Source organism: Portunus trituberculatus, chromosome 1 (assembly GCF_017591435.1).
Source record: "Portunus trituberculatus isolate SZX2019 chromosome 1, ASM1759143v1, whole genome shotgun sequence".
Lineage (NCBI taxonomy): Eukaryota > Metazoa > Arthropoda > Malacostraca > Decapoda > Portunidae > Portunus > Portunus trituberculatus.
In genome coordinates this window covers 5,320,807-5,345,861 of record NC_059255.1, presented here as the reverse complement: position 1 = coordinate 5,345,861, position 25,055 = coordinate 5,320,807, and the positions used below count along the sequence as shown (strand labels likewise).

Below are 25,055 nucleotides of genomic sequence, written 5' to 3'. Positions count from 1 at the left end.
TATTTATTTTTTCCTATTTTCTTGTTTTTTTTTTTTTCTCTTTTGTTTTGTTTCCTTCAATGTATTCTTCTATTTCTCTATTTTTTTCTTTATTATATTTTCTTTATTTACTTTTTCTTCTTCTCTGTCTGTCTCGTGATTTATTTTGAGTTTTTTTTTCTTATTTTCTTATTTTCTTTTTCAATTCTCTATTTACTGCTTCTCTTCTCTCTTTCCTTTATTCTCCTGTTTATCTTTTCACTATCTCATCTTTTGCTCTTTATCTCATTTTCCTTTCCTTCTCCTGTTTTCCTTGTTTCTCTTGTTTTTCTCCTTTCTCTCTCTCTCTCTCTCTCTCTCTCTCTCTCTCTCTCTCACTGTCTTGCGTCACTTTCCCACAATGTTCCTTCAGGCACCTTCCTCCTCCCTGAGCTGCTGCACGGCCAATTCGGTAGCGCGTCTTCTCTTGAAAGTGCGATCTGAGGGTGGACAGTCAGGTTAGGTTAGGCTATGTTACATTAGGTTAGGTTAGTCCCTTCAGTACTGGGACACGTTTTTACCTTGAGATTTGTGTACCATTAGACCATTTTATTGACATTAGGAAGGGTCTATGGAGGTCAGAAGATTAATGGCTACAATCTTCACTATTTTAACCCCTTCAGTACTGGGACACATTTTTACCTTGAATTTTGTGTACCATTACACCATTTTATTGACATTAGGAAGGGTCTATGGAAGTCAGAAGATTAATGGCCACAGTCTTCACTATTTTAACCCTTTCAGTACTGGGACACATTTTTACCTTGAGATTTGTGTACCATTAGACCATTTTATTGACATTAGGAAGGATCTATGGAGGTCAAAAGATTAATGGCTACAATCTTCACTATTTTAATCCCCCACATGAGTTTCTGAAGCTGTAGAAAATCACCAAATAGTCACCTGAAGGAATAGGGAAATGCGTCATGCTACTGAAGGGGTTAAGTTGGGTTGGGCTAGGTTAGGTTAGGCAATGTTAGGTTAGGTTGAGTAAGGTTAGGCAAAATTAGGTTAGGTAAGGTTGGATAAGGTAAGGTTAGGTTAGGTTAGGTTAGGTTAAGTCACTTTCCTCAACCACTATAGGAATAAACCAACACTGCATTACATTCCATTACTTTCCATTAATAGTGGACAAGGCAGCAAGCAAAGGTTGGAATCCCACCACGTGCCGCCTTCAAACTTTGCCATTTGTGGAGTGGTTTAAAATGACCCACATGTCACCAAGATACCCAGGTCCCAGGAGGTGTGATTGACATACACCAAAGATAAGAGAGAGAGAGAGAGAGAGAGAGAGAGAGAGAGAGAGAGAGAGAGAGAGAGAGAGAGAGAGAGAGAGAGAGAGAGAGAGAGAGAGAGAGAGAGAGAGAGAGAGAGAGAGAGAGAGAGAGAGAGAGAGAGAGAGAGTGAGTGCGCCAGGTGGTGTGAGTGCCCTACACAAAGATGCACTTGGCTGGTGATATGGGCCCTAATATGCCCACCACTATACAGAAAATTTCCTGTGCCACTAATGGGTGGAAGTTTAATGGCACTTTCAATACCCTTCAAGTAGACCTATGGGTGCTCTAGGCCACGACATAAAAAATAAATAAATAGATAAATAAATAAATCTCAGTTATGTATGGTCAATGGGTAATGGTAGTTAATGGTCACTTATTACTGCAACACTGTCCAACATTCTTCCTACTGTAACCTTTGTATTGACATATAAAAACTTTATATAGTGTTATAGCACTCACAACAATAACAATAATAACAATAATAACAACAATAACAATAATAACAACAATAACAATAATAACAACAACAATAAGAGTAACAACAGGAGGAGGAGGAGGAATATAAATGAAGAATAGGAAACTGAAAGAAGACATAAGGAGGAGGAGGAGAAGAAGAAAATGAAACGTCAAAGAAGAAAAGAAGAAACGAAGAAAATTAAGAAGAAAAAGAAAAAGAAGGAAAAGATGGAGAAAAAAGATAAAAACAGAAGGAAAAAATAAAAAAAAAGATAAATACACACACACACACTTTAGTTAACTAGCATTACCGAATAAAAGAAGAAGAAGAAGAAGAAGAAGAAGAAGAAGAAGAAGAATTGAATAAAAAGCATAAATAGAGAGAGAAAAAATAATTAACTAGGAGACAACACACACACACACACACACTCACAAAAGTTGGTCTGCCCGACGTGCCAGTTAATCATGGAGAACTCGAGAGCAGCGCCGAGACAGAAGAAGAGAGGAAGGAATCTATACATGCCAAACGTTCTCTTGCCCGGCCAGGAATCCAGCGCCCTCTGTACACGTCGACTCTTGCCCACCACCGCCATCACCGCCTCTGTGAGTTAGGACCGTGGTGAGGTTAGGAACGACACATTTTTGTCTATGTGGTGCGAGTTAGGACTGTGGTGAGGTTAGGAAAGGAGTATATTTTCGTCTAAGTGGTGTGAGTTAGGACCGTGGTCAGGTTAGGAAGGATGCACATTTTTTTCTTGAGTGGTGTGAGTTAGGGCCGTGGTGAGGTTAGGAAGGGAGTATATTTTCGAGGAGGAAGGAGAAAGAAGAGGAAGAGGAATACATAGGAAGAAAACCAAGAATAAGAAATTGAAACAGGAAAAAAGAAGAGGAGGAGGAAAATAAAGATTAATAACACGAAAAATAAACAAAACCAAGAAAAAAATCAACATAAACGTTACCTAACCACTTTCCCCTCCCTCTCTCCCTCCTGACCCTTCTCCCTCTCCCTACACACCTCCATACCTTCACATGAGGGCGGGCCGCGAGGGGAACAAGTGGCAGTGACGCAGCAAGATCGTTACAGGGAAATAAAGGGAAAAAAGACAAAATTCCCCTCGGCCGGCTGGGTTTGTTTTGGTTGGTGTACAAGGAAGAGCAGTTTCGATTTTCTTATTACTTTCGGCTCTTTTTATTTATTTATTTCCTTTTATGATTAAGATTATTATTGTTGGTTTTTATTTCTTTATTTTTTTATGGGTTTATTTATTATTGTTGGTTTTAATGCTTTGGTTTGAATAGTGTGTACTTTCGGCTCCTTCATTCTCTATTTATTTCTTTTCTTTATGATTTTGGTTATGTTCAACTTTTACATCTTCATTTATTCATGGGTTTAGTTATTACTATAGTTGGTTTTAATGTTTTGTTTTGATATAGTATGTACATTCGGCTCTACATATTATTCATTTATTCTTTTTTACGATTCTCATTATTACTATTGTTACTTTTTCACTCTTATTTCTTCACGAGTTTATTTACTGTTAGGGTTGCTTTTAATGTCCGATTTTTAAATAGTATGCACACTCGGCTCTATATATGATGAAACAGTCTTCTTAACCTTATTTTTGCAGTTACAATGATAAAACTCAATGGATTTTAACCCTTCAGTACTGGGACACATTTTTACCTTATATGTGTACCATTAGACCATTTTATTGACATTAGCAAGGGTCTATGGAGGGCAGAAGATTAATGGCCACAGTCTTCACTATTTTAACCCCTTCAGTACTGGGACACATTTTTACCTTGAGTTTTGTGTACCATTAAACCATTTTATTGACATTAGGAAGGGTCTATGGAGGGCAGAAGATTAATGGCCACAGTCTTCACTATTTCAATCCCCAACATGAGTTTCTGAAGCTGTAGAAAATCACCAAATAGTCACCTGAAGGAATAGGGAAATGCGTCTTACTACTGAAGGGATTAACGAGTAAATACGGAAGACTGAATGTCATGATGTTTAAATGAGGCTAAACCTATTTTCTGCACCCCACTCCAAGTCCACCTACCTATTTCTCTCTCTCTCTCTCTCTCTCTCGTCACATAGGATGGTTTGGGTAGCCTGGCATAGCGGTGGTTGAGGTCAAGTCTAGAAGTGAAATATGTGATGGGACTGTAATGGCGTCTAGCAAGAAAGCATTGTTAGTTTTCATTATTTCTAGTATTTCCAGGACTCTACCCTGTATATCCTTCACTATAGGGCTATTTAAAAGTCTAGTCTTCATGTAGGATGCCTTGGGCAACCTGACACAGCACTAGATAAGGAGAAATAAAGCGAAATATCTGATGGAGTAGTATAATGTCATCTAAGGAAAATTATTTTGTTAGTTTTCATTATTTCTAGTATCTCCAGGACTCTGCCCTGTATATCCTTCACTGTAGGACTCCTTAAAACTCTATTCTTCATGTAGGATGCCTTGGGTAACCTGACACAGCACTAGATAAGGAGAAATAAGGTGAAATGTATGATGGAATAGTAATAACATACATAACATAACATAAATAATAATATTATAACAAAGGGCCACCATGGCCCATCTAGGTTATCCTGTATCAGTCGCACAGCGACCTCGTCATCAGTATATACTTAAAGATACACTTACAAGTACACAATACATTATATACTAATTCTAAATATTGGGCCCATTAACAGGGCTAAGTCCTGCAGCGAATTCCTCTACAATCTGTGATCCCCATACATGGGGATCATGTCTTGTTTAACTATAGTAAATTTCTTATAAAAACTATCATGCAGCGCTATACGTAATTATAAATCTAATTAATTTGAAAGCTTATCTAATCTGTTTTTAAACATTGTCAAACTAGTGCTATTTACAACCCTCTCTGGCAATGCATTCCAGAAGTCTACCACCCTATGACTAAAGAAATATTTTCTTATATCTAACCTGCAGCCTTGCTTTCTAATCTTCCTGCCATGACTTCTAGTCCTATTTCCCTCCTCTAAGGTAAAGAAAGATCTAACAAGAGTGATTTTGTTATAGTTTTCATTATTTCGACCATTTCTGGGCTATTGATTTGTATATCCTTCAGTGTAGGACTCCTTAAAACACTATTCTTCATGTAGGATGCCTTGGGTAACCTGACACAGCACTAGATAAGGAGAAATAAGGTGAAATGGCTGATGGAATAGTAATGGCATCTAACAAGAATTATTTTGTTATAGTTTTCATTATTTTGACTATTTATAGGCTATTGATTTGTATATCCTTCACTGTAGGACTCCTTAAAACTCTATTCTTCATGTAGGATGCCTTAGGTAACCCGACACAGCGCTAGGTAAGGAGAAATAAAGCAAAATAGCTGACGGGTTAGTAAAGGCGTCTAACAAGAACGATATTTTGTTAAAGGATTAAATAATCCTCAAATTAAGTCATCACAAGGGAGCCCCCCTCCAATGAAGTAATTTGTCCTGCTGCTAGGCAACAAAGGCCATATAGATGCTAGATGTCATTAGTGGTTTTGAATCGATGCCCCACAATCTACCACCATCGTGGCAGAATGCAGCGCCTTAATCCGCATGACCACTAAGGACATATATTTTGTTAAAGCTTTCATGATTTCCACCATCTCTATAACTCTCTGTATATCCTTCACTATAGGACTCCTTATAACTCTAGTCTTCGTGTTGAATGCCTTGGATAGCCTGACACAGTGCTAATTAAGGATGAATAAGGTGAAATAGGTGATGGGGTAGTAATGTCGCCTAACAAGAATGATTTTAAGTTTTCATTATTTTTACTATTTCCAGGAATCTGCCTTGTACATCCTTCACTGTAGGACTCCTTAAAATTCTAATCTTCACGTAGGATGCCTTAGATAGCCTGCCATAGTGATAGGTAAGGAGAAATAGGTGAAATAGATGACAAGGTAATACTTTTAATGGTCTCTAACGAAGAAATTTTGTTAGTTTTCATTATTTCTATTACCAGGACTCCACCTTGTATATCCTTCACTACAGGACTCAATTAGGATGTCATCTTCATGTAGGATGCTTTAGACACCTTGAGATAGCGTTAATTAAGGAGACAAAGTGAAATGTGTGACTGATTAGCAATGGCATTTTTTTTTTTTTTTTTTTTTTACGTAGGGAAGAGGGCCAGCCAAGGGCAAAAAAAAGAAAGTTAGAAAAAAGCCCACTTGAGCGCTGGCTCTCCAAAGAGTACAAAAAGTGCCAAAACCGTCAGCCAGAATTAGGGGAGCAAATGCCTCGATACCTCCCTCTTAAAAGAAGACAAGTTGTAGGAATTTGGAAATACAGATGCAGGGAGGGAGTTCCAGAGTTTACCAGTGAAAGGGATGAATGATTGAGCGTACTGGTTAACTCTTGCATTAGAGAGTTGGACAGAATAGGGATGAGAGGAAGAAGAAAGCCTTGTGCAGCGTGGCCGCAGGAGGAGGGAGGCATGCAGTTAGCAAGATCAGTAGAACAGTTACCATGAAAATAGCGATAAAATATAGAAAGGGATGCAACATTTCGGCGGTGAGAAAGAGACTGAAGACAGTTAGTCAGAGGAGGGAGTTGATGAGACGAAGAGCTTTCGATTCCACCCTATCAAGCAAAGCTGTGTGACTGGAACCCCCAAACATGCGAAGAGTACTCCATACAGGGACGGATAAGGCCCTTATACAGAGTAAGCAGTTGGAGGGCGAGAAAAACTGGCGGAGACGCCTCAGAACACCTAATTTCATAGAAGCTGTTTTAGCAAGAGATGAGATGTGAAGTTTCCAGTTAAGATTATGAGCAAAGGACAGACCGAGGATATTCATTGTGGAAGAGGAGACAGTTGAGTGTCATTGAAGAAGAGGATAGTTGTCTGGAAGGTTGTGTCGAGTTGATAGATGGAGGAATTGAGTTTTTGAGGTATTGAAAACTACTAGATTTTTTCTGCCCCAATCAGAAATTTTAGAAAGATCGGAAGTCAGGCGTTCCGTGGCGTCCCCGCGTGATCTGTTCATTTCCTGAAGGATTGGACATCTCTGAAAGAACGTGGAAAGATGTAGGGTGGTATCATCAGCGTAGGAGTGGATAGGGCAGGAAGTTTGGTTAAGAAGGTCATTAATGAATAATAGAAAGAGAGTGGGTGACAGGACAGAACCCTGAGGAACACCACTATTAATAGGTTTAGGAGAAGAACAGTAGCCATCTACCACATATGCCAGACTCTATCAAAAGCTTTTGATATGTCTAACGCAACAGCAAAAGTTTCACCGAAATCTCTAAAAGAGGATGAAAAATAGGACAAGATACAGAAATGAGATTGTGATCGGAGGAGCCCAACGGAGATGAAAGGGTGACAGCATAAGCAGAAGGGTTAGAGGTGAGGAAGAGATCAAGAATGTTGGGCGTGTCTCCAAGACGGTCAGGAATACGAGTTGGGTGTTGCACCAGTTGCTCTAGGTCATGGAGGATAGCAAAGTTGAAGGCTAGTTCACCAGGGTGGTCAGTGAAGGGAGAGGAAAGTTGAAGGCTAGTTCACCAGGGTGGTCAGTGAAGGGAGAGGAAAGCCAAAGCTGGTGGTGAACATTGAAATCTCCAAGAATGGAAATCTCAGCAAAAGGGTAGAGGGACAGAATGTGGTCCACTTTAGAAGTTAAGTAGTCGAAGAAATTACTATAGTCAGAAGAGTTAGGGGAGAGATAAACAGCACAGATGAATTTAGTTTGAGAGTGACTGTTAAGTCGTAGCCAGATGGTGGAAAATTCGGAAGACTCAAGAGCGTGGGCACGAGAGCAAGTTAAGTCGTTGCGTACATAGACGCAACATCCAGCTTTGGAATGAAAATGAGAATAGAGAAAGTAGGAGGGAACAGAGAAGGGGCTACTGTCAGTTGCCTTAGACAGCTGTATTTCGGTGAGGAAAAGAAGATGAGGTTTAGTAGAGGAGAGGTGGTGTTCCACAGATTGAAAATTAGATCTAAGACTGCGAATGTTGCAGAAGTTAATGTAGAAAAAGTTGAGGGAGGTGTCAAGGCATTTGTGGTCTTCAACAGGAGAGGTGTCCGACCTGGGGACATTTTTGGTCCCCTCCCCAGAGAGGGACTCCCATTTTTCTTTTAAATTTTGATTTGGAGTGAAGGGTGTATGTGTGGTAAGTGCATGTAGTTTTGTGTGAAGAAGGAGAGCTGTCTTTAGAGGGTAGGCTGTGACTACCCCCTTGAGTTGTGAGACACAAAGGGAAACATTCAACAAGATCACAACTAGCTTTAATGGAAGGTTCACAGCACCTCCTGAACTAGTGCTATTAGATCTCACTGGGAGTAAGTTATTGTTTCGGTAGGTGTCTACTACCTCCTCCTCCTAAACAAGAATGATTTTTGTTAAATTTTTCATTATTTCTACCATTTCCAGGACTCCGCCTTATATATCCTTCACTACAGGACTCACTAAGGATGTCATCTTCACGTAGGATGCCTTAGACACTTCAGGATAGCGTTAGATAAGGAGAAATAAGGCGATATGTGAGGAGGTGTCAGAAATGGCAACTCAAAGGAAGGGTTTTGTCTTTGAATGATAATACCGTCTCAAATCTTTATTACTTCACCTTAGGAGGAAAGAAAATGTCTGTGTGTTTGTGCAATATTGTATTGTAAAGAATATTCTTCATTTCACACGATCTGGTGCATTGTGGGAGGAAATGAAAAGGCGAAATAAGGGAAAAAACGAGACAATATTGAAATAATGATGGTAATAATGGTAGAAATGTCCTAATATACAGATTCTTGTGGGAAAAATGCACACTAACTGGTCTTCTGTACATCGCTGACTGACACTGACGAATACAGGCGAATAATAGTAGCAATAATAATAATAATAATAATAATAATAATAATAATAATAATAATAATAATAATAATAATAGTAGTAATAATCAAACGTGGATTGATTCTTGTATTATGACAGATTAATGATGATGAAATAATGGTGGCATGAGAGAGAGAGAGAGAGAGAGAGAGAGAGAGAGAGAGAGAGAGAGAGAGAGAGAGAGAGAGAGAGAGAGAGAGAGAGAGAGAGAGAGAGAGAGAGAGAGAGAGAGAGAGAGACAATGAATAAAGGAAATACTAATAAAAGTTGAAAAATTTATGTACAATTGTGATATTTGAAGAGTAAAAAGAATATGATAGACAGACAGACAGACAGATAGACAGACAGACAGACAAGAAGGTTATGAATGAGAAAAAGAGAAAGAAATTTATATATTCTTGTAGTGTAACATTAGAATAACAATAATAATAATAATAATAATAATAATAATAATAATAATAATAATAATAATAATAATAATAATAATAATGAGGACAAACAGACAGACAGACAAGGAGAAAAAGAAAAAGAGAACTGTGTAACTTAAAGATAATAATAATAAAAATAAAAATAATAATAATAATAATAAGACACACTACATATTTATATTACACTTAGTCCAGTATGCAATTAATGTATTTATATAATCATAATTTTCTTCTCCTTTCATATATATATATATATATATAGACTTTACTCTGCGCTTGTCTAACTATCTAAAGAACAGAGAGAGAGAGAGAGAGAGAGAGAGAGAGAGAGAAAGAGAGAAAGAGAGAGAGAGAGAGAGAGAGAGAGAGACAGAGACAGAGAGAGAGAGAGAGAGAGAGAGAGAGAGAGAGAGAGAGAGAGAGAGAGAGAGAGAGAGAGAGAGAGAGAGAGAGAGAGAGAGAGAGAGAGAGAGAGAATGTGTGGGATCTTTCACATCAAGATATAACACCATAGTCACACAATTGTAGATTAGGTTAGGTTAGACAAAACTTCACCTAACCCAAACAAACAAAAATAAAAACACTGCCCTTAAAATAAATAAATTTACAAACGGTTACAATAAATGACCTCGATTTCAAACTATGAACGGAACTTGACCTTTGCTGACCTGTTACTTACAATAAATGACCTTGGTTTGAAACTATGAACAGAACTTGACCTTAGCTGACCTGTTACTTACAATAAATGACCTTGGTTTGAAACTATGAACAGAACTTGACCTTAGCTGACCTGTTACTTACAATAAATGACCTTGGTTTGAAACTATGAACAGAACTTGACCTTAGCTGACCTGTTACTTACAATAAATGACCTTGGTTTGAAACTATGAACAGAACTTGACCTTAGCTGACCTGTTACTTACAATAAATGACCTTGGTTTGAAACTATGAACAGAACTTGACCTTAGCTGACCTGTTACTTACAATAAATGACCTTGGTTTGAAACTATGAACAGAACTTGACCTTAGCTGACCTGTTACTTACAATAAATGACCTTGGTTTGAAACTATGAACAGAACTTGACCTTAGCTGACCTGTTACTTACAATAAATGACCTTGGTTTGAAACTATGAACAGAACTTGACCTTAGCTGACCTGTTACTTACAATAAATGACCTTGGTTTGAAACTATGAACAGAACTTGACCTTAGCTGACCTGTTACTTACAATAAATGACCTTGGTTTGACACTATGAACGGAACTTGACCTTAGCTGACCTGTTACTTACAACAAATGACCTCGATTTGAAACTATGAACGGAACTTGACCTTAGCTGACCTCATTACTGGATTCACCTTTCTAACGACCTAACGATCTAATTGGCTGGCTGACGGGTGCTCTCTAAAAACAATGCTGGGGTGCTTGAGCTGTTCCTCTTCTATTTAGCTATCTATTCTTTATTCTATATCTTTTATGCTTTCTTTTATCCAATTCTTCTTCTTCTTCTTTATTCTATTTTGGCAATGCTAATTAACTAAATTGTGTGTGTGTGTGTGTGTGTGTGTGTGTGTGTGTATGTTTGCTGTCTCCTAGTTAATGATTTTCTCTGTCTTTCTCTCTGTTTATGCTCTTTATTCAATTCTTCCTCCTCTTCTTCTTCTTCTTCTTCATTCTATTATGGCAATGCTAGTTAACTAAAGTGTAAGTGTGTGTGTGTGTGTGTGTGTGTGTGTGTGTGTGTGTGTGTGTGTGTGTGTGTGTGTGTGTGTGTGTGTGTGTGTGTCCAATACAAAGCTTTCTCCTTCATCTATCTATGCTGTCTAAATTTATGTGGCCCATTTAATGCTGTCTAGTGGCTTAGTGGCTTAAAACTGTGTCTCTCCCTTTCATCTGTGGCTTAAGACTAACGCTGTCTTGAATTTGTGCGGTTTAAATCCATGCTGTTTGTATTATGCTGTTTTGCTGTCTAGTGGCTTTCATTGTCCTTCCATGGCTTATCTCTGGCTTATGTCTCTAATGCTGTCTTATATTTGTGCGTTTTAAATCCATGCTGTTCATATTATGCTGTTTTTTGCTGTCTAGTGGCTGTTAGTGGCTTAAAATCTGTCCTTTCATGGCTTACTTTTGGCTAACTGTCTAATCTATGGCTTATCTGGCTTGGTAATCTGGGTTAAAGTGGCTTAGTTCTATCTTCTATCTGGCTTATGGCTTGTGTGTGTGTGTGTGTGTGTGTGTGTGTGTGTGTGTGTGTGTGTGTGTGTGTGTGTGTGTGTGTGTGTGTGTGTGTGTGTGTGTGTGTTTTGAAATGTACACCTCCCTATTTTGACTATTTGTTTTTGTTTTTTAATTGCTTATTTCTTTGTTTTCTAGTTCTTCTTCACTAACATCTATCTATATTATTTTTGCTGTCTTTTTTGTCTGTCTGTCTGTATGTCTGGTTTCAAAGTATTCACTAATTCTCGTTAACTTCTAAATTGTTTGTGTTTTGTTCAATTTTTTCACTCTCTTATTTATCATTGTTTTTTTCTATTTTTCCTTGTGTTTCTTCATTTAGTTGTTTCTTATTTTAGTTGTTATTGTTGTTTTTCTGTGTGTTTGTTTTTTGTGTGTTTGTGTGTGTGTATTCAATAATCACTCTCTCTCTCATTTATCATTGTTTTTATATCCTTCTTTGTGTTTCTTGAATGATCTACTAACTTGTTTTACTTATCATTGTTTCCTATCTTTGTTTGTTTGTCTAATCATTCACTTTGTCTATCAATTTCATGTTTCTTCGTTTTCAATTTTACTTGTTATCGGTTTCTATGTTTGTGTTTTACGCCCGTATTCCAAAACGCTCTGCAATCTCACCACAATTTTCCAAGGCCGCAGAGACAATTAACCAGATTTTTAAGACAGTTTGACCTTTTGATAAACTAGAAATCTTGCCAATCCATCACCAAAACCATAATAATACTTTTAAAACGCTTTATTATTTACAGATTTTTAAGACAGTTTATCCTTTTAGTAAACTAGAATTTTGCCAGTCTATCACCAGAACCATAAAAATACTCTTAAAACACGAGTATAGGAAAACAAAGAAATAGGTAAAAATGGGAAAAAAGGGCATATCAACAAGTAAAAAAATAATTGTAAGTTTGTAAACACTTAGAAAATCTGCATAAATTAGGCTTGTAGGTGAAAATGGATAAAATTGTACCTATCAACAAGTAGAAATAGGAATGTAGAGCTTGTAAACACTAAATAAACTAAAAAAAAAAAAAAAATAGGCTCAGTAACAAGCAAAAAAATAATGATAAACTTGTAGACACTAAGAAAAACTGAATAAATGAGACCTGAAGATAAAAATGGATAAAATTGTGTGTATTAACAAGTAGAAATAGGAATGTAGAGCTTGTAAACACTGGGGAAACTCAAAATTTAGACCTGTAGGTAAAAAAATGATAAAATCGTGCCTAGTAGTAAGTAGAAAGGAATTATAAGCTTGTAAACTGAAAAAAAATGGGTTAAAAAGGAAAATTGTGCTAGTAACAAGTAGAAAGAGGAATTATAAGCTTGTAAACTGAAAAAATGGGTTAAAAAAGAGAAAATTGTGCGTATCAACAAGTAGAAAGAGGAATTATAAGCTTGTAAACTGAAAAAATGGGTTAAAAAAGAGAAAATTGTGAATCAACAAGTAGAAAGAGGAATTATAAACTTGTAAACTGAAAAATGGGTTAAAAAAGAGAAAATTGTGCGTATCAACAAGTAGAAAGAGGAATTATAAGCTTGTAAACTGAAAAAAAATGGGTTAAATGGGAAAATTGTGAATTAACAAGTAGAAAGAATAATGAGCTTGTAAACACTAAGAAAGACTGAAAAATGAGGCCTGTAGGTAGAAATGTAAGCTTAGAATAGTAATAAAATAATATATAAATGATGTAAGCTTGGAATCATTAAAAAGAGTAAATGAAAGAATTAAGCTTAGAATACATAAAACAGTAAGCTTAGAATGATCTGAGTAAATAGAACAATACCTAAGCTTACAATATCAGTAGAAATACATAAAAACAGTAAAGTAAGCTTGGAATCATTAAGAGAGTAAATGAAAGCATAATTAAGCTTAGAATACATAAAACAGTAAGCTTAAAATTATCCGAGTAAATAGAATAATAATTAAGCTTACAATATTGGTAAAAGAATATATAAAAATGGTAAAGTAAGCTTGGAATCATTAAGAAGAATAAAGGAAAGCATAATTAAGCTTAGAATACATAAAACAGTAAGCTTAAAATTATCCGAGTAAATAGAATAATAATTAAGCTTACAATATTGGTAAAAGAATACATAAAAATGGTAAAGTAAGCTTGGAATCATTAAGAAGAATAAAGGAAAGCATAATTAAGCTTAGAATATTTAAAGAAGGAATTAGTCTTGCTCCCAAGCTTGAAATTTGAGAAGCATAAGGAAAACATGAAAAAATGAAAGAAATATGATAATCTGGTAAATAATGAAGAAAATGAAAGGAAAATAAAGAAATAAAGAAAAATTTGTCAGTCAGGCACATAATAATAAAAATGCTGTTAATATTTCACTTTGCGACCTTTAAAGTTTGATTCAAGATGACCTTAAAAAAATAAATAAATAAAAAAATATTAAAAAACACAAAAACACACAAAAACAAGCGTATGATGAAAATACACACAGATTTCATTTCACGACCTTTAAAATTGGAGACTCAGAAATGACCTTAGAAAATCAAAAAATGAAAAAGCAAAAAAAAAAAAAAAAAAAAACATGCAGAAAAACAAGCGTATGATGAAAATACACACAGATTTCATTTCATGACCTTTAAAATCGGAGACTCGGAAATGACCTTCAAAAAACAAAAAATTAAAAAATAAAAATTAAATAAATAAATAAATAATAAATAAAAAATTGTAAAAAACACAAAAATATGCAGAAAAACAAACACAGATTTCACTTCACGACCTTTTAAAATTTGAGACTTGGAAATTACCTTAAAAAACAAGAAAATAATATAATCTGGTACATAAGAAAGAAAATGAAAGGAAAATAAAGAAATAAAGAAAAATTTGTCAGTCAGGCACATAATTATAAAAATGCCGTTAATATTCCACTTTGCGACCTTTAAAGTTTGAGGTTCGGAAATGGACCTTAAAAAAATTAAAAATAAATAAAAATATACAAAATTGAAAAAAAAACACAAAAATACACAGAAAAAACTTGACTTGAAAACCTTCACACATTTTTCACAACCTTCAGGAGAAAAAAATAGAATAAAAAATAAATAAATAAATAAAACACCGCAGTGATAAAAAAAAAGCAAACGGACAAACAAAACAAACCCAAACAACACAAACAAATCCCAAACGCAAATCACATCCTTCAAAACTTGCAACCTTTAAAAATTCAACAAACATCCCACACAAACACTCAAAAAATATAAATAAAATAAAACAAATAAATAAAAACGCAACAAACGACTCGAGGCCCAAACCAAACGTGCATGAGCTACTGACAGACACACAGACAGACAGACAGACAGACGAGTGTTGACTAGATGGCCTTCAGGACGTCAATTGAAGACGGAAACTGATTTAGAGACTTGCTATTATGAATGGACGGGAGGTGGGTGGGGGTTGGGGAGAGAGAGAGAGAGAGAGAGAGAGAGAGAGAGAGAGAGAGAGAGAGAGAGAGAGAGAGAGAGAGAGAGAGAGAGAGAGAGAGAGAGAGAGAGAGAGAGAGAGAGAGAGAGAGAGAGAGGGACACACAAAAGCCATTGCAACAAATACTATCTTAAAATGTTGGATTTGGGTGTGTGTGTGTGTGTGTGTGTGTGTGTGTGTGTGTGTGTGTGTGTGTGTGTGTGTGTGTGTGTGTGTGTGTGTATACTCACTACTGCCACTACAACTAGATGCGTACAGAATTGCTAAGACGCTGTGGGCCCATGTGCATGTGTGTGCATGTGTGCTTGTGTATGTGTGCGTGTGTGTGCGGTGGGAGCGCGCACACACCCACTGGCCAAAAACACATAGGGCGAGTATGTACGCGTGTATGAGTGTGGCCCTGTAGCTGGCTGGCTTGCAGACTAGCTAGTGGCAACACAACAATAACAACAACAACAAGAGCAGCCCCGTGCATCACCCTAGGCTGAACAACGCACTGGGGACTTGGAGGGGGGGAGAGGGGACTAGCGAACCCAACCACGACCCCAACTTCAACCCACATGACCACAAAATCTGACCCGACGACCTTTAAGAGCGCGATCACGAAGCGATCTTCTTTGGGGACTTTGCTGGGGACTTAGCTGCAGACGACTTAGCCACAGGGGACCGTGCCACAGGGGACTTGGGCTGGGGGGACCTGTGGGGCTGCTTTCCATGGGGCTTGGAATGTGGCGAGCTCGGCGAGACAAGCGGAGACGACCCACGCGAGTTCTTTCCATGCACATTCTTGGTAATGGCGAGTGTTGTGGGATGGTCTCTGGCTGGTGTTGTGGGGGGGGAGATGCCTAATGGGGGTGATAGAGGTGCCCAGGTGTCCCCCTTTCTTCTTGGGGCTCTCCAGGGGGCTGCGACTTGGTGAACTGGGCACAGCGGTCTTCACAGGGACAGTTGGTGCTATGTGTGGAAGGATCAAATTCTTCATCTCCATAAATTGTTTGTGTATCTTCTCCTGTGAGAGAGAGAGAGAGAGAGAGAGAGAGAGAGAGAGAGAGAGAGAGAGAGAGAGAGAGAGAGAGAGAGAGAGAGAGAGAGAGAGAGAGAGAGTGTTAGAGTGGTTGTTCTTGTTGTTTTGAAGGTTATGTTAGCTTTGTATATTAAGATTGTTGTTTTTCTCACACATACACACCTGAACAGTACATTCTCTCTCTCTCTCTCTCTCTCTCTCTCTCTCTCTCTCTCTCATACACACACACACACACAGTACCTAATCAATCTCTCTCTCTCTTGCTCTCTTTCTTTCTTTCTCTAGCACACTAACAGTACATCATCATCATCACATCTCTCTCTCTCTCTCTCTCTCTCTCTCTCTCTCTCACACACACACACACACACACACACACACACACACACACACACACACACACACACCTTATGTTCACAGAGATCCTCCACCTTGGCTCCGGATTTTGCACGTAGGTAGTAGTGGTGGAAAACTTTGCCATCCCAGAAAGACCAAGGCACCATCTGGAAAAGAGAGAGAGAGAGAGAGAGAGAGAGAGAGAGAGAGAGAGAGAGAGAGAGAGAGAGAGAGAGAGAGAGAGAGAGAGAGAGAGAGAGAGATATTGGTACAGATTCTTACATTTCTACATTGTTAAAGCAAAAAACACAAATAAACACAAAAACACAAAAAAATATCACTACTGTATGAAAATGCACACAAAAATGTAACTAAACATACACACAAACACACACAAAAAAAAAATTGTCATCTCACAACCGAAACACACAAACACACACACATAATTATCCTCATATTACCACACACACACACACACACACACACACACACACACACACACACAAACATTACCTTACAATCACCCACAAAAACCAAAAAAAATAAATAACTGCACAAACTCCCACAATTCCACACTCCTGGTACCTCAAAAACACACACACACACACACACACACAAACACACAGACATACAGGCGACCGTGGTGAATTACACACACACGTATTTCCTTACATTCTCCCGCGAAACAGGGAAGTCACAGGCAGCGAGGAGGAAGAAGAAGTTAACCAGCCCCTTCATGAAGATAGCGGCCACATGGACAGCTCGAGCGTCAATCCTGGGCAGAGCGACGGCCCTTATTTGGTTCAGGTCCTCACGCATTGGAGAGAGAAAGGCTGCCATCATTGCGTTCATCTCCCAGTCCTTCAGTATTGGTTTGGGTTGACTGCACTGTAAGGGAGAGAGGAAGGGTAAGTGTGTGTGTGTGTGTGTGTGTGTGTGTGTGTGTGTGTGTGTGTGTGTGTGTGTGTGTGTGTGTGTGCGTGTGCGTGTGTGTGTTATTAGTTACATATTCCTTTTCTTTTTTATTCTTCCTCTTCTTGCCTTACAAATTCTTCTCATTCTCTTTCTCCTTCTCCTCCTCCTCATCCTCCTCTTTCTTTAGTACACATATCTCCTCCTCCTCCTTCTCCTCATCTTGAAATTTTACCATCTTACCAGTTTACCTTTACAAACCTTTCTCTTCTTCCTCCCTCATATACCACCTCCTCCTCCTCCTCCTCCTCCTCCTCCTTTAACCTAACCCCACCCCCACCCCAGACCTGCAGGTAGAAGAGCATGGCGACGGGAACCACCAGATGGGGCGGCAGGGTCCTAAATTTCGTCTCACACAGCTGCGGGTGAACACAATCCATGAATGTCCTCCACTTCAGGTCCGAGTCTCCGTCCCACAGTTCTTCCAGGGATGGACTGCCACCTGGGGGAACAATATGAGGGAGGAGGGATGTTACATGGTCAGTGGGGGTGATTGGGGGTGTTTGAGGGGTGATTTGGGATGATTTGGGGTGTTTTTGGGAGTCAAAGGGGTGATTTGGGGGTGTTTGGGTGTGATAAGAGGGGTGATTGGATGTGATTGGGGTGTTAGAGGAATGATTTGGGTGATTGAAGGTGTTTGGGGTGTGATTTGGGTAATGGGGGGTGATTTGGGGTGATTGGGTGTGATGGAGTGACTGGGGTTAATTGGGGTGTTTTGGTGGGGTGTTGGAGGGTGTTGGGTTAAGTGGTATAAAATTTAGGTTAGGATAGGTGAGGAGGAGGAGGAGGAGGAGGAGGAGGAGGAGGAGGAGGAGGAGGAGGAGGAGGAGGAGGAGGAGGAGGAGGAGGAGGAGGAGGAGGAGGAGGAGGAGGAGGAGGAGGAGGAGGAGGAGGAGGAGGAGGAGGAGGAGGAGGAGGAGGAATGGTAAAGATGAGAGAGGTGGTGTTGAAAAATTTCTCTCTCTCTCACACACACACACACAGACACACACACAAACAGTAACGCACCCTCCAGTTCGACGGGGTCCACCAAATCTGGCTCCTTCAAAGTGCTTCCACTGTACATGCACCACTCCGGGACCTGACTCAGGCCATCTGCAGGACAACACAAAGGTTAGCTGCCTCTCAATGCTGGCCTGTCTTAAGCTGGCTGTGGTTTGGAGGGTGTCTGGGGAACGGTAAGAATGGAGAGGGTAAGGAGGGGGTGTGTCAAGGTGTCAAGTGTCAGGGTGTCAGGGTGTTAAGGTGTCAGGGTGGGTTGGAAAGTTTTGAGGTCAGGGAATATTGGGTGTCTTAAACTGTCTGTGGTTCTGAGGTAAAGGGATGTATGTCAGGGTGTGTTAGGGTGTGTCAGAAGTGTGTTAGGGTGTGTGTGTCAGGATGTGTGTGTGTGTCAGGGTGTGTGTGTGTGTGTGTGTGTGTCAGGGTGTGTCAGGAGTGTGTTAGGGTGTGTGTGTGTCAAGGGGTCCATGTCAGGGTGTGTGTGTCAGGGATGTATTTGTATTCATGGTCGCCTGCAGGTCACCCAGTCAGTCTTCCCCATTATGGAGCAAGCTCAAAACTCATAGACCGATCTTCAGGTAGGACTGAGACCACAACACACTCCACACACCGGGGCAGCGAGGCCACAACCCCTACAGTTACACCCCATATGTATTTACTGCTGCCTCAACACACCACAACACACTCCACACACCGGGACAGCGAGGCCACAACCCCTCCAGTTACACCCTGTACCTATTTACTGCTGCCTAAACACACCCTACACAGTAACACACCACAACACACTCCGCACACCGGGACAGCGAGGCCACAACCCCTCCAGTTACACCCCGTACCTATTTACTGCTGCCTCAACACATCCTACACATTAACACACCACAACACACTCCACACACCGGGACAGCGAGGCCACAACCCCTCCAGTTACACCACGTACCTATTTACTGCTGCCTCAACACACCCTACACATTAACACACCACAACACACTCCACACACCAGGACAGCAAGGCCACAACCCCTCCAGTTACACCCTGTACCTATTTACTGCTAGATGAACAGGGACTACACTTAAGAGGTTTGCCCATTTGCCTCGCCACACCCAGAACTCAAACCCAGGCCCTCTCAGTTGTGAGCTGAGCATGCTAACCACTACACTGTCAGGGTGTGTGTCAGAATTCAGAGCTGTGTGTCAGGGGTCTGTATCAGGGTTCATGGGGAGTCAAGGGTGTGTGTCAGGGAATAAGTTACTTTTTTATTGAAGCAGGTGGTACAAGGAGACTGCACCACTGCACCACACCTCACATTGGTACTATCTCACCCAGGTAAAGTTTGGGATCCACTGGTCTATCACCCATCAAATCCTTCCCTAACGTAAATTTAATCTAACTTAACATCACAACACTAATATCAAAGCTAAAACACTAACTAACATAAACATAACACTATCTAATGTCAAACTGTCCTTAGAGATACCTTAACATTACACTAGAAACACTACACTCATCGTCATCATCATTCGTTTACAACACTAGTAGTACAAGTCGTTACTCCATGATGCAAGGTTGGCTAATGTCACACTACCATTACCTTCACTTCTCGTCATCTCAAACTACACCTTCTTTCCTCAAAATACACAAAACAGGAGGTCGTTTCAAAATAACATGGCAACTTATTTCCGTAACTCCTTATGGAAAACGCACGGTAAAAAAAAACACTTAGAACTTTGAAAAAAACACCTTTCAAAACTCAACTATCAATACCACCACTGCGGAAATCTATACTCAACACGGGGGGAGTCAAAATAGAACCTTTACACTAGCTAAACCCTGGAAAAAACACAGGGATAGGTGAAAAATGAGCTAATTTACAACCTTAACCATACAATCTACAGTTAAGCCAATGGGTGTGTTACTGCCAACCCACAGCTGTCCAGAAGCTTGGTGCACAGAGCTGGCTATTGGTCTAGTGACTCCCTCTAAAGCTTGTCTGAAGGCCACAGGAGAGAGATAGAGGTAGTGAGGCAAAGAAATAAGAGTGTGTGTGGGTTTGAGGTGAGATGAGGTTGTGAAAGGAAGAGGATAGAAAGAAAGAGAGAGAAGGATTGGTGAGGTTCTAAAATGTGAGATGAGGTTGAGGAAGAGAAGAGAAGAGAAGAGAAGAGAGAGGAGAGGAGAGAGAGAGAGAGAGAGAGAGAGAGAGAGAGAGAGAGAGAGAGAGAGAGAGAGAGAGAGAGAGAGAGAGAGACTGACAAAACATGAACAGAGATAGAGAGAGAAATTAATAAATGAATATGGTGACTAAATGACTATCTAGGGTGCATCTCCTCCTCCTCCTCCTCCTCCTGCTCCTCCTCCTCCTGTGTTGAGGCTAGGCTGGGCTGTGAAGGCTGTGAAAAATCATTTATATACTCCAATACTAAAAACATTAAGTCTGGATGAGAAAGTAAGATTGTTTTTGTGACAGTGTTGGCCAAATGTTCTCCTGCACTAACCTTTTCTCTTCTTGCTGAGTTACTAAGGGCATTTTCTCTAGACAGCTAATTGTCTATCTGGCCTTGAAAAACACTTAAACAGGCCATAATGTGATACTTGTAGGTCTTAATTAACCCCTTCAGTAGCATGATGTGTTTCCATATTCATTCTGGTGACTTTCTACAGCTTCAGAAACTTATGTGGGGGATTAAAATAGTGGAGACTGTGGCCATTAATCTTCCGATCTCCAAAGACCCTTGCTAATGTCAATAAAATGGTCTAATGGTACACAAATCTCAAGATAAAAATGTGTCCCAGTACTGAAGGGGTTAAAATAGTGAAGACTGTAGCCATTAACCTTCTGCCCTCCATATCCCCTTCCTAATGCCAATAAAATGGTCTAACGGTACACAAATCTTAAAGTAAAAATGTGTCCCAGTACTGAAGGGGTTAAAAAAGTGAAGACTGTGGCCATTAACCTTCTGCCCTCCATAGACCCTTCCTAATGTCAATAAAATGGTCTAACGGTACACAAATCTCAAGGTAAAAATATGTCCCAGTACTGAAGGGGTTAGAGAAGCAAAGGTAAGTGCTGGAAGCAACTTGACCTGCAACAAGTTAGATTAAGTAGAAATTGGAGTATACAAAGTGAGGAGAGTGTGTGCTGAGCAGTGAAGGTGAGGCAAGGCTTGACTATTGTGTTTAGGTGTGTTTGTGTTTGTGTGTGTGTGTGTGTGTGTGTGTGTGTGTGTGTGTGTGTGTGTGTGTGTGTGTGTGTGTGTGTGTGTGTGTGTGTGTGTGTGTGTACATGTTCTAAGAGTGTGTGTGTGTACATTCCATGCGTGCCTGAAGGTGTACAGTGCATCGAAAACAGCGGAAAGTGGAAAAAACTAGCATGGCGATGAAGAAGAGAAAAGAAAGAGACAGAAAACAGAAACATTTTGAGACTGTACAAGAGAAAGAGAGAAAAAGAAACCAGAAGAAATGAGAAAAGAGAGACAGACAGAATGGAGATGAGAGAGAAACCAAAGGCCAGACAGACAGACAGACAGACAGACAGACAAGACTTGGATATGGTTACAGTGCAGCGACTCTTACGAATTCTCTTCCTGTGCCCACGTTTGTGTGTGTGTGGACGAGGGAACTCTGCAAAGGTGTTCATGAAAGACAAGGTTACTAACGGCAGGGATGACAGAGGAACACTGGGGGAGGGATAGAGAGTAGCAGGGGTAACAGAGGAACACTGGGGGAGGATAGAGAGTAGCAGGGGTGACAGAAGACATTGTGGGGGTGACAAATAGTAGCAGGGGTCATGGAGGGTACACACAGGTTAGCAGGGGGTGACAGGAGGGGTGAAAAGGAACAGTAGGGGTAACAGAGACAAATTTTGGGGTGATAGACAGAAAATAAGGGGTGACAAGAAGTTAACAGGGGTGATAGGGCAGTTTTGGGGTGACAGATGGGTGAAAAAAACAGTAGAGGTGACAGAAACAGATTTTGGGGTGAAAAACAGAAATTTCAAGGTTGACAGGGCAGTTTTGGGGTGACAGGGGTGACAGAGTAGCAGGGGTGACAAAAAAGACATTGAAGGGATGACAGGAGACACAGAGGTTAGCAGGGGTGAAAGACAGAAATTGAGGGGTTGACAAGACATTAGCAGGGGTGATAGGACAGTTTTGGGGTGACAGAAAAGACACTGGAGGAATGACAGAAGAAAGACAGAGGTTAGCAGGGGTGACAGACAAAAATTGATGGGTAACAGGGTTTTGGGGTGCCAGAGGAAGACTAACAGGGGTAGTAGAGTTGATGGAAGGCAGGGGAAAAACAGGGAAAAACAGAGATGTGGACATTAGCAGGGATGACAGGGTGAGATTAGACAGTGACAGGGAGGAAAAGTGGCAGGGGTGATGGAAAGCAGGGGAAAGTAAGGAAAAACACAATATTTAGAGAAAAACGTAAGATAGAAATGACATTAGCACAGAGAGAGAGAGAGAGAGAGAGAGAGAGAGAGAGAGAGAGAGAGAGAGAGAGAGAGAGAGAGAGAGAGAGAGAGAGAGAGAGAGAGAGAGAGAGAGAGAGAGAGAGAGAGAGAGAGAGAGAGAGAGAGAGAGAGAGAGAGAGAGAGAGAGAGAGAGAGAGAGAGAGAGAGAGAGAGAGAGAGAGAGAGAGAGCGAGAGAGAGAGAGAGAGAGAGCGAGAGAGAGAGAGAGAGAGAGAGAGAGAGAGAGAGAGAGAGAGAGAGAGAGAGAGAGAGAGAGAGAGAGAGAGAGAGAGAGAGAGAGAGAGAGAGAGAGAGAGAGAGAGAGAGAGAGAGAGAGAGAGAGAGAGAGAGAAGGAAACAGGGACACAAGCAGGAAAAGGGACATTTGGGAGCTAAAAAAAAAAAAAAAAAAAAAAAAAAAGAGAGAGAGAGAGAGAGAGAGAGAGAGAGAGAAATCATGGACAAATATAAAAATGTGCAAAATAATGTTTGTAAAATCTGGACAGGTTGAGAAAATTCCAGATGGAGGGTTTCAATGCAGAGAAAGGCAAACAGACTGACCGGCCCCCGATGGAAAGGTCCGAACCCCAAACAAAAACAACTTCAAAACAACAAAGATAAAACAAAAACAGCTTCAAAACAAACAGGTAGAAAACGTCCCAGCATCAACAAAAACAGCGTCAACAAAAACAATATAAAAAACAAAGGAAATAAAGTGTCCAGCATTGCCAGCATCAATAAAAACAAGAATTAAAAGGTCATACACCAACAAAAACAATAATCAAAACAATAATAAAAAACAGATAAAAACAAGATACCAGGATTAAAGAAAACAAAGAAATTCAAGACAAACAGAAAGAAAAGGTCCCAGAATCAAGAAAAACAAACATTGATAGAAGTAAACAAAAACAATGACGTCAAAACAAAGAAAAGAAGGTTCCGGCATCAAGAAAAACAAAAACATCAAAAACTAAACTAAACGCCATTAAAACAGAGGTAAAAGAAGGTTCCAAAACAAACGTAATTTTTTCAACTAAACCAAATGTAAATTTTTCCTAACCAACCCAAACATAACCAAAATAAAACGAATGTAAACGTAACTAAACCAAACATAATCAAAACAAGCGTGAATTTTCTTAAACAAAACAAAAGTAAATTTTCTTAACTAAACCAAACGTAACCAAGCCAAAACAAATGTAAATTTTTCCTAACCAACCCAAACATAACCCAAATAAAACGGATGTAAATTTTTGGAACTAAACCAAACACAATCAAAACAAGCGTGAATTTTCTTAAACAAAACAAACGTAAATTTTTCGTAACTAAACCAAACACAACCAGAACAAACAAATTTTCTTAACCAAAACAATCACAACCAAACCAAACATAAATTCCAAACCAAAACAAACGTAAATTTTCCGAACCAAACCAAACACAACTAAAACCAAGCAAAACGTAACCAAAATAAATAAAACGTTGCCTAAACTAATGAAAACAAACACAACCTAACCAAAACAAACAAATTTTTCTTAACCAACCCAAACATAACCAAAACAAACCAAACGTGAATATTCCAAACCAAACCAAACGTAACTAAAACAAACGTAACCAAACGCAACCTTTCCCATCACAGGCCAGCCATCCGTGAGACACAAAACAGAAAACGGTGGTGCTGCAAGATCCAAACACATGACAGGTACCACAATAAATAAAAAAGATAAAAAAGATGAAGAAAAAAAAGTCGGAAGTGATTGAGAAAGGTAACAATGGCACACAGCACACTGGCACATGGCACACAGCACACGGCAGCACCTGTAGGCACCTGTGGCACCATTGGGACATCAAAAAGGACACCTACCATACAGCATTCTCAGACACCTGCAAGAAGCACATAACGTAAATAAGTGAAGGGCGGCAACACACACATACACACACATACGCACACACACATACATATATTTAACACACTGCATATTATATTAGTGTTTTTTTCTATTTTAGTTTTTTTCTAGAATTCTTGATTTTTTTTAAAGTGTTTTATTAGCGTTTTTTAAGATTTTACTCAATTTTTTTCTTTTTTTTTTAGTTTTGTTGATTTTTATTTTAATATTTGACTCTAATTTTCTTTATTTTTATTTCTAAGTGTTCTTATTGAAAAATCCTGTTTTTCATGTGGAAATTAAGATACACAGAACAATTTTGCCCCAGACTATTTTTTTTATTTATTTAATTTTTCTATATCATGTGGGTTTTTCACAGGAATTTATGGGATAAAGGGGGAACTTCTAAGGGGTACCTCTTATCTCAAACCCCATCCACTAGGAAACCATTGCCCCAAGTGAGGAAGCTCAACCTACACTCGGACCATGGACAGGATTTGAACCTGTGCACTTGGAGATCCCTCGGACCCCAAAGCACGCATGGTTCCAATGCACAACTCTCTAACTCTATTAATCTTTCAGGGAACTGGCAATCAAGTGGGCCATTTTTATTGATTATTTTGTTGCCTTTTGGTCAGCTTACTCTTTTGCATAATTAGAAGAA

General features: G+C 39.5%; 1 protein-coding gene and 2 long non-coding RNA genes across 3 annotated transcripts in view; all 3 read right to left on the bottom strand.

Annotated features, from left to right (window-relative positions):
- Positions 1-295: 295 nt before the first annotated feature.
- On the bottom strand, positions 296-3,519 carry LOC123517132. The gene is made up of 2 exons (XR_006678405.1): positions 2,775-3,519; positions 296-458 (listed from the first exon to the last, which is right to left on the bottom strand). It is a non-coding gene; the product is annotated as an uncharacterized LOC123517132 (long non-coding RNA).
- Positions 3,520-8,395: 4,876 nt separating this feature from the next.
- LOC123517096 lies at positions 8,396-11,867 on the bottom strand. The gene is made up of 2 exons (XR_006678397.1): positions 10,398-11,867; positions 8,396-10,336 (listed from the first exon to the last, which is right to left on the bottom strand). It is a non-coding gene; the product is annotated as an uncharacterized LOC123517096 (long non-coding RNA).
- A 3,004-nt stretch (positions 11,868-14,871) lies between these two features.
- Positions 14,872-25,055, bottom strand: part of LOC123517037 (constitutive coactivator of peroxisome proliferator-activated receptor gamma-like) — a 33,696-nt gene continuing 23,512 nt past the window's right edge. Inside the window, 6 exon segments of the mRNA XM_045276892.1 lie at positions 14,872-15,577; positions 15,579-15,737; positions 16,157-16,252; positions 16,758-16,973; positions 17,345-17,499; positions 18,066-18,152. Of these exon segments, the coding sequence (XP_045132827.1) occupies positions 15,329-15,577; positions 15,579-15,737; positions 16,157-16,252; positions 16,758-16,973; positions 17,345-17,499; positions 18,066-18,152 (962 nt within the window). The 3' untranslated portion in view covers positions 14,872-15,328.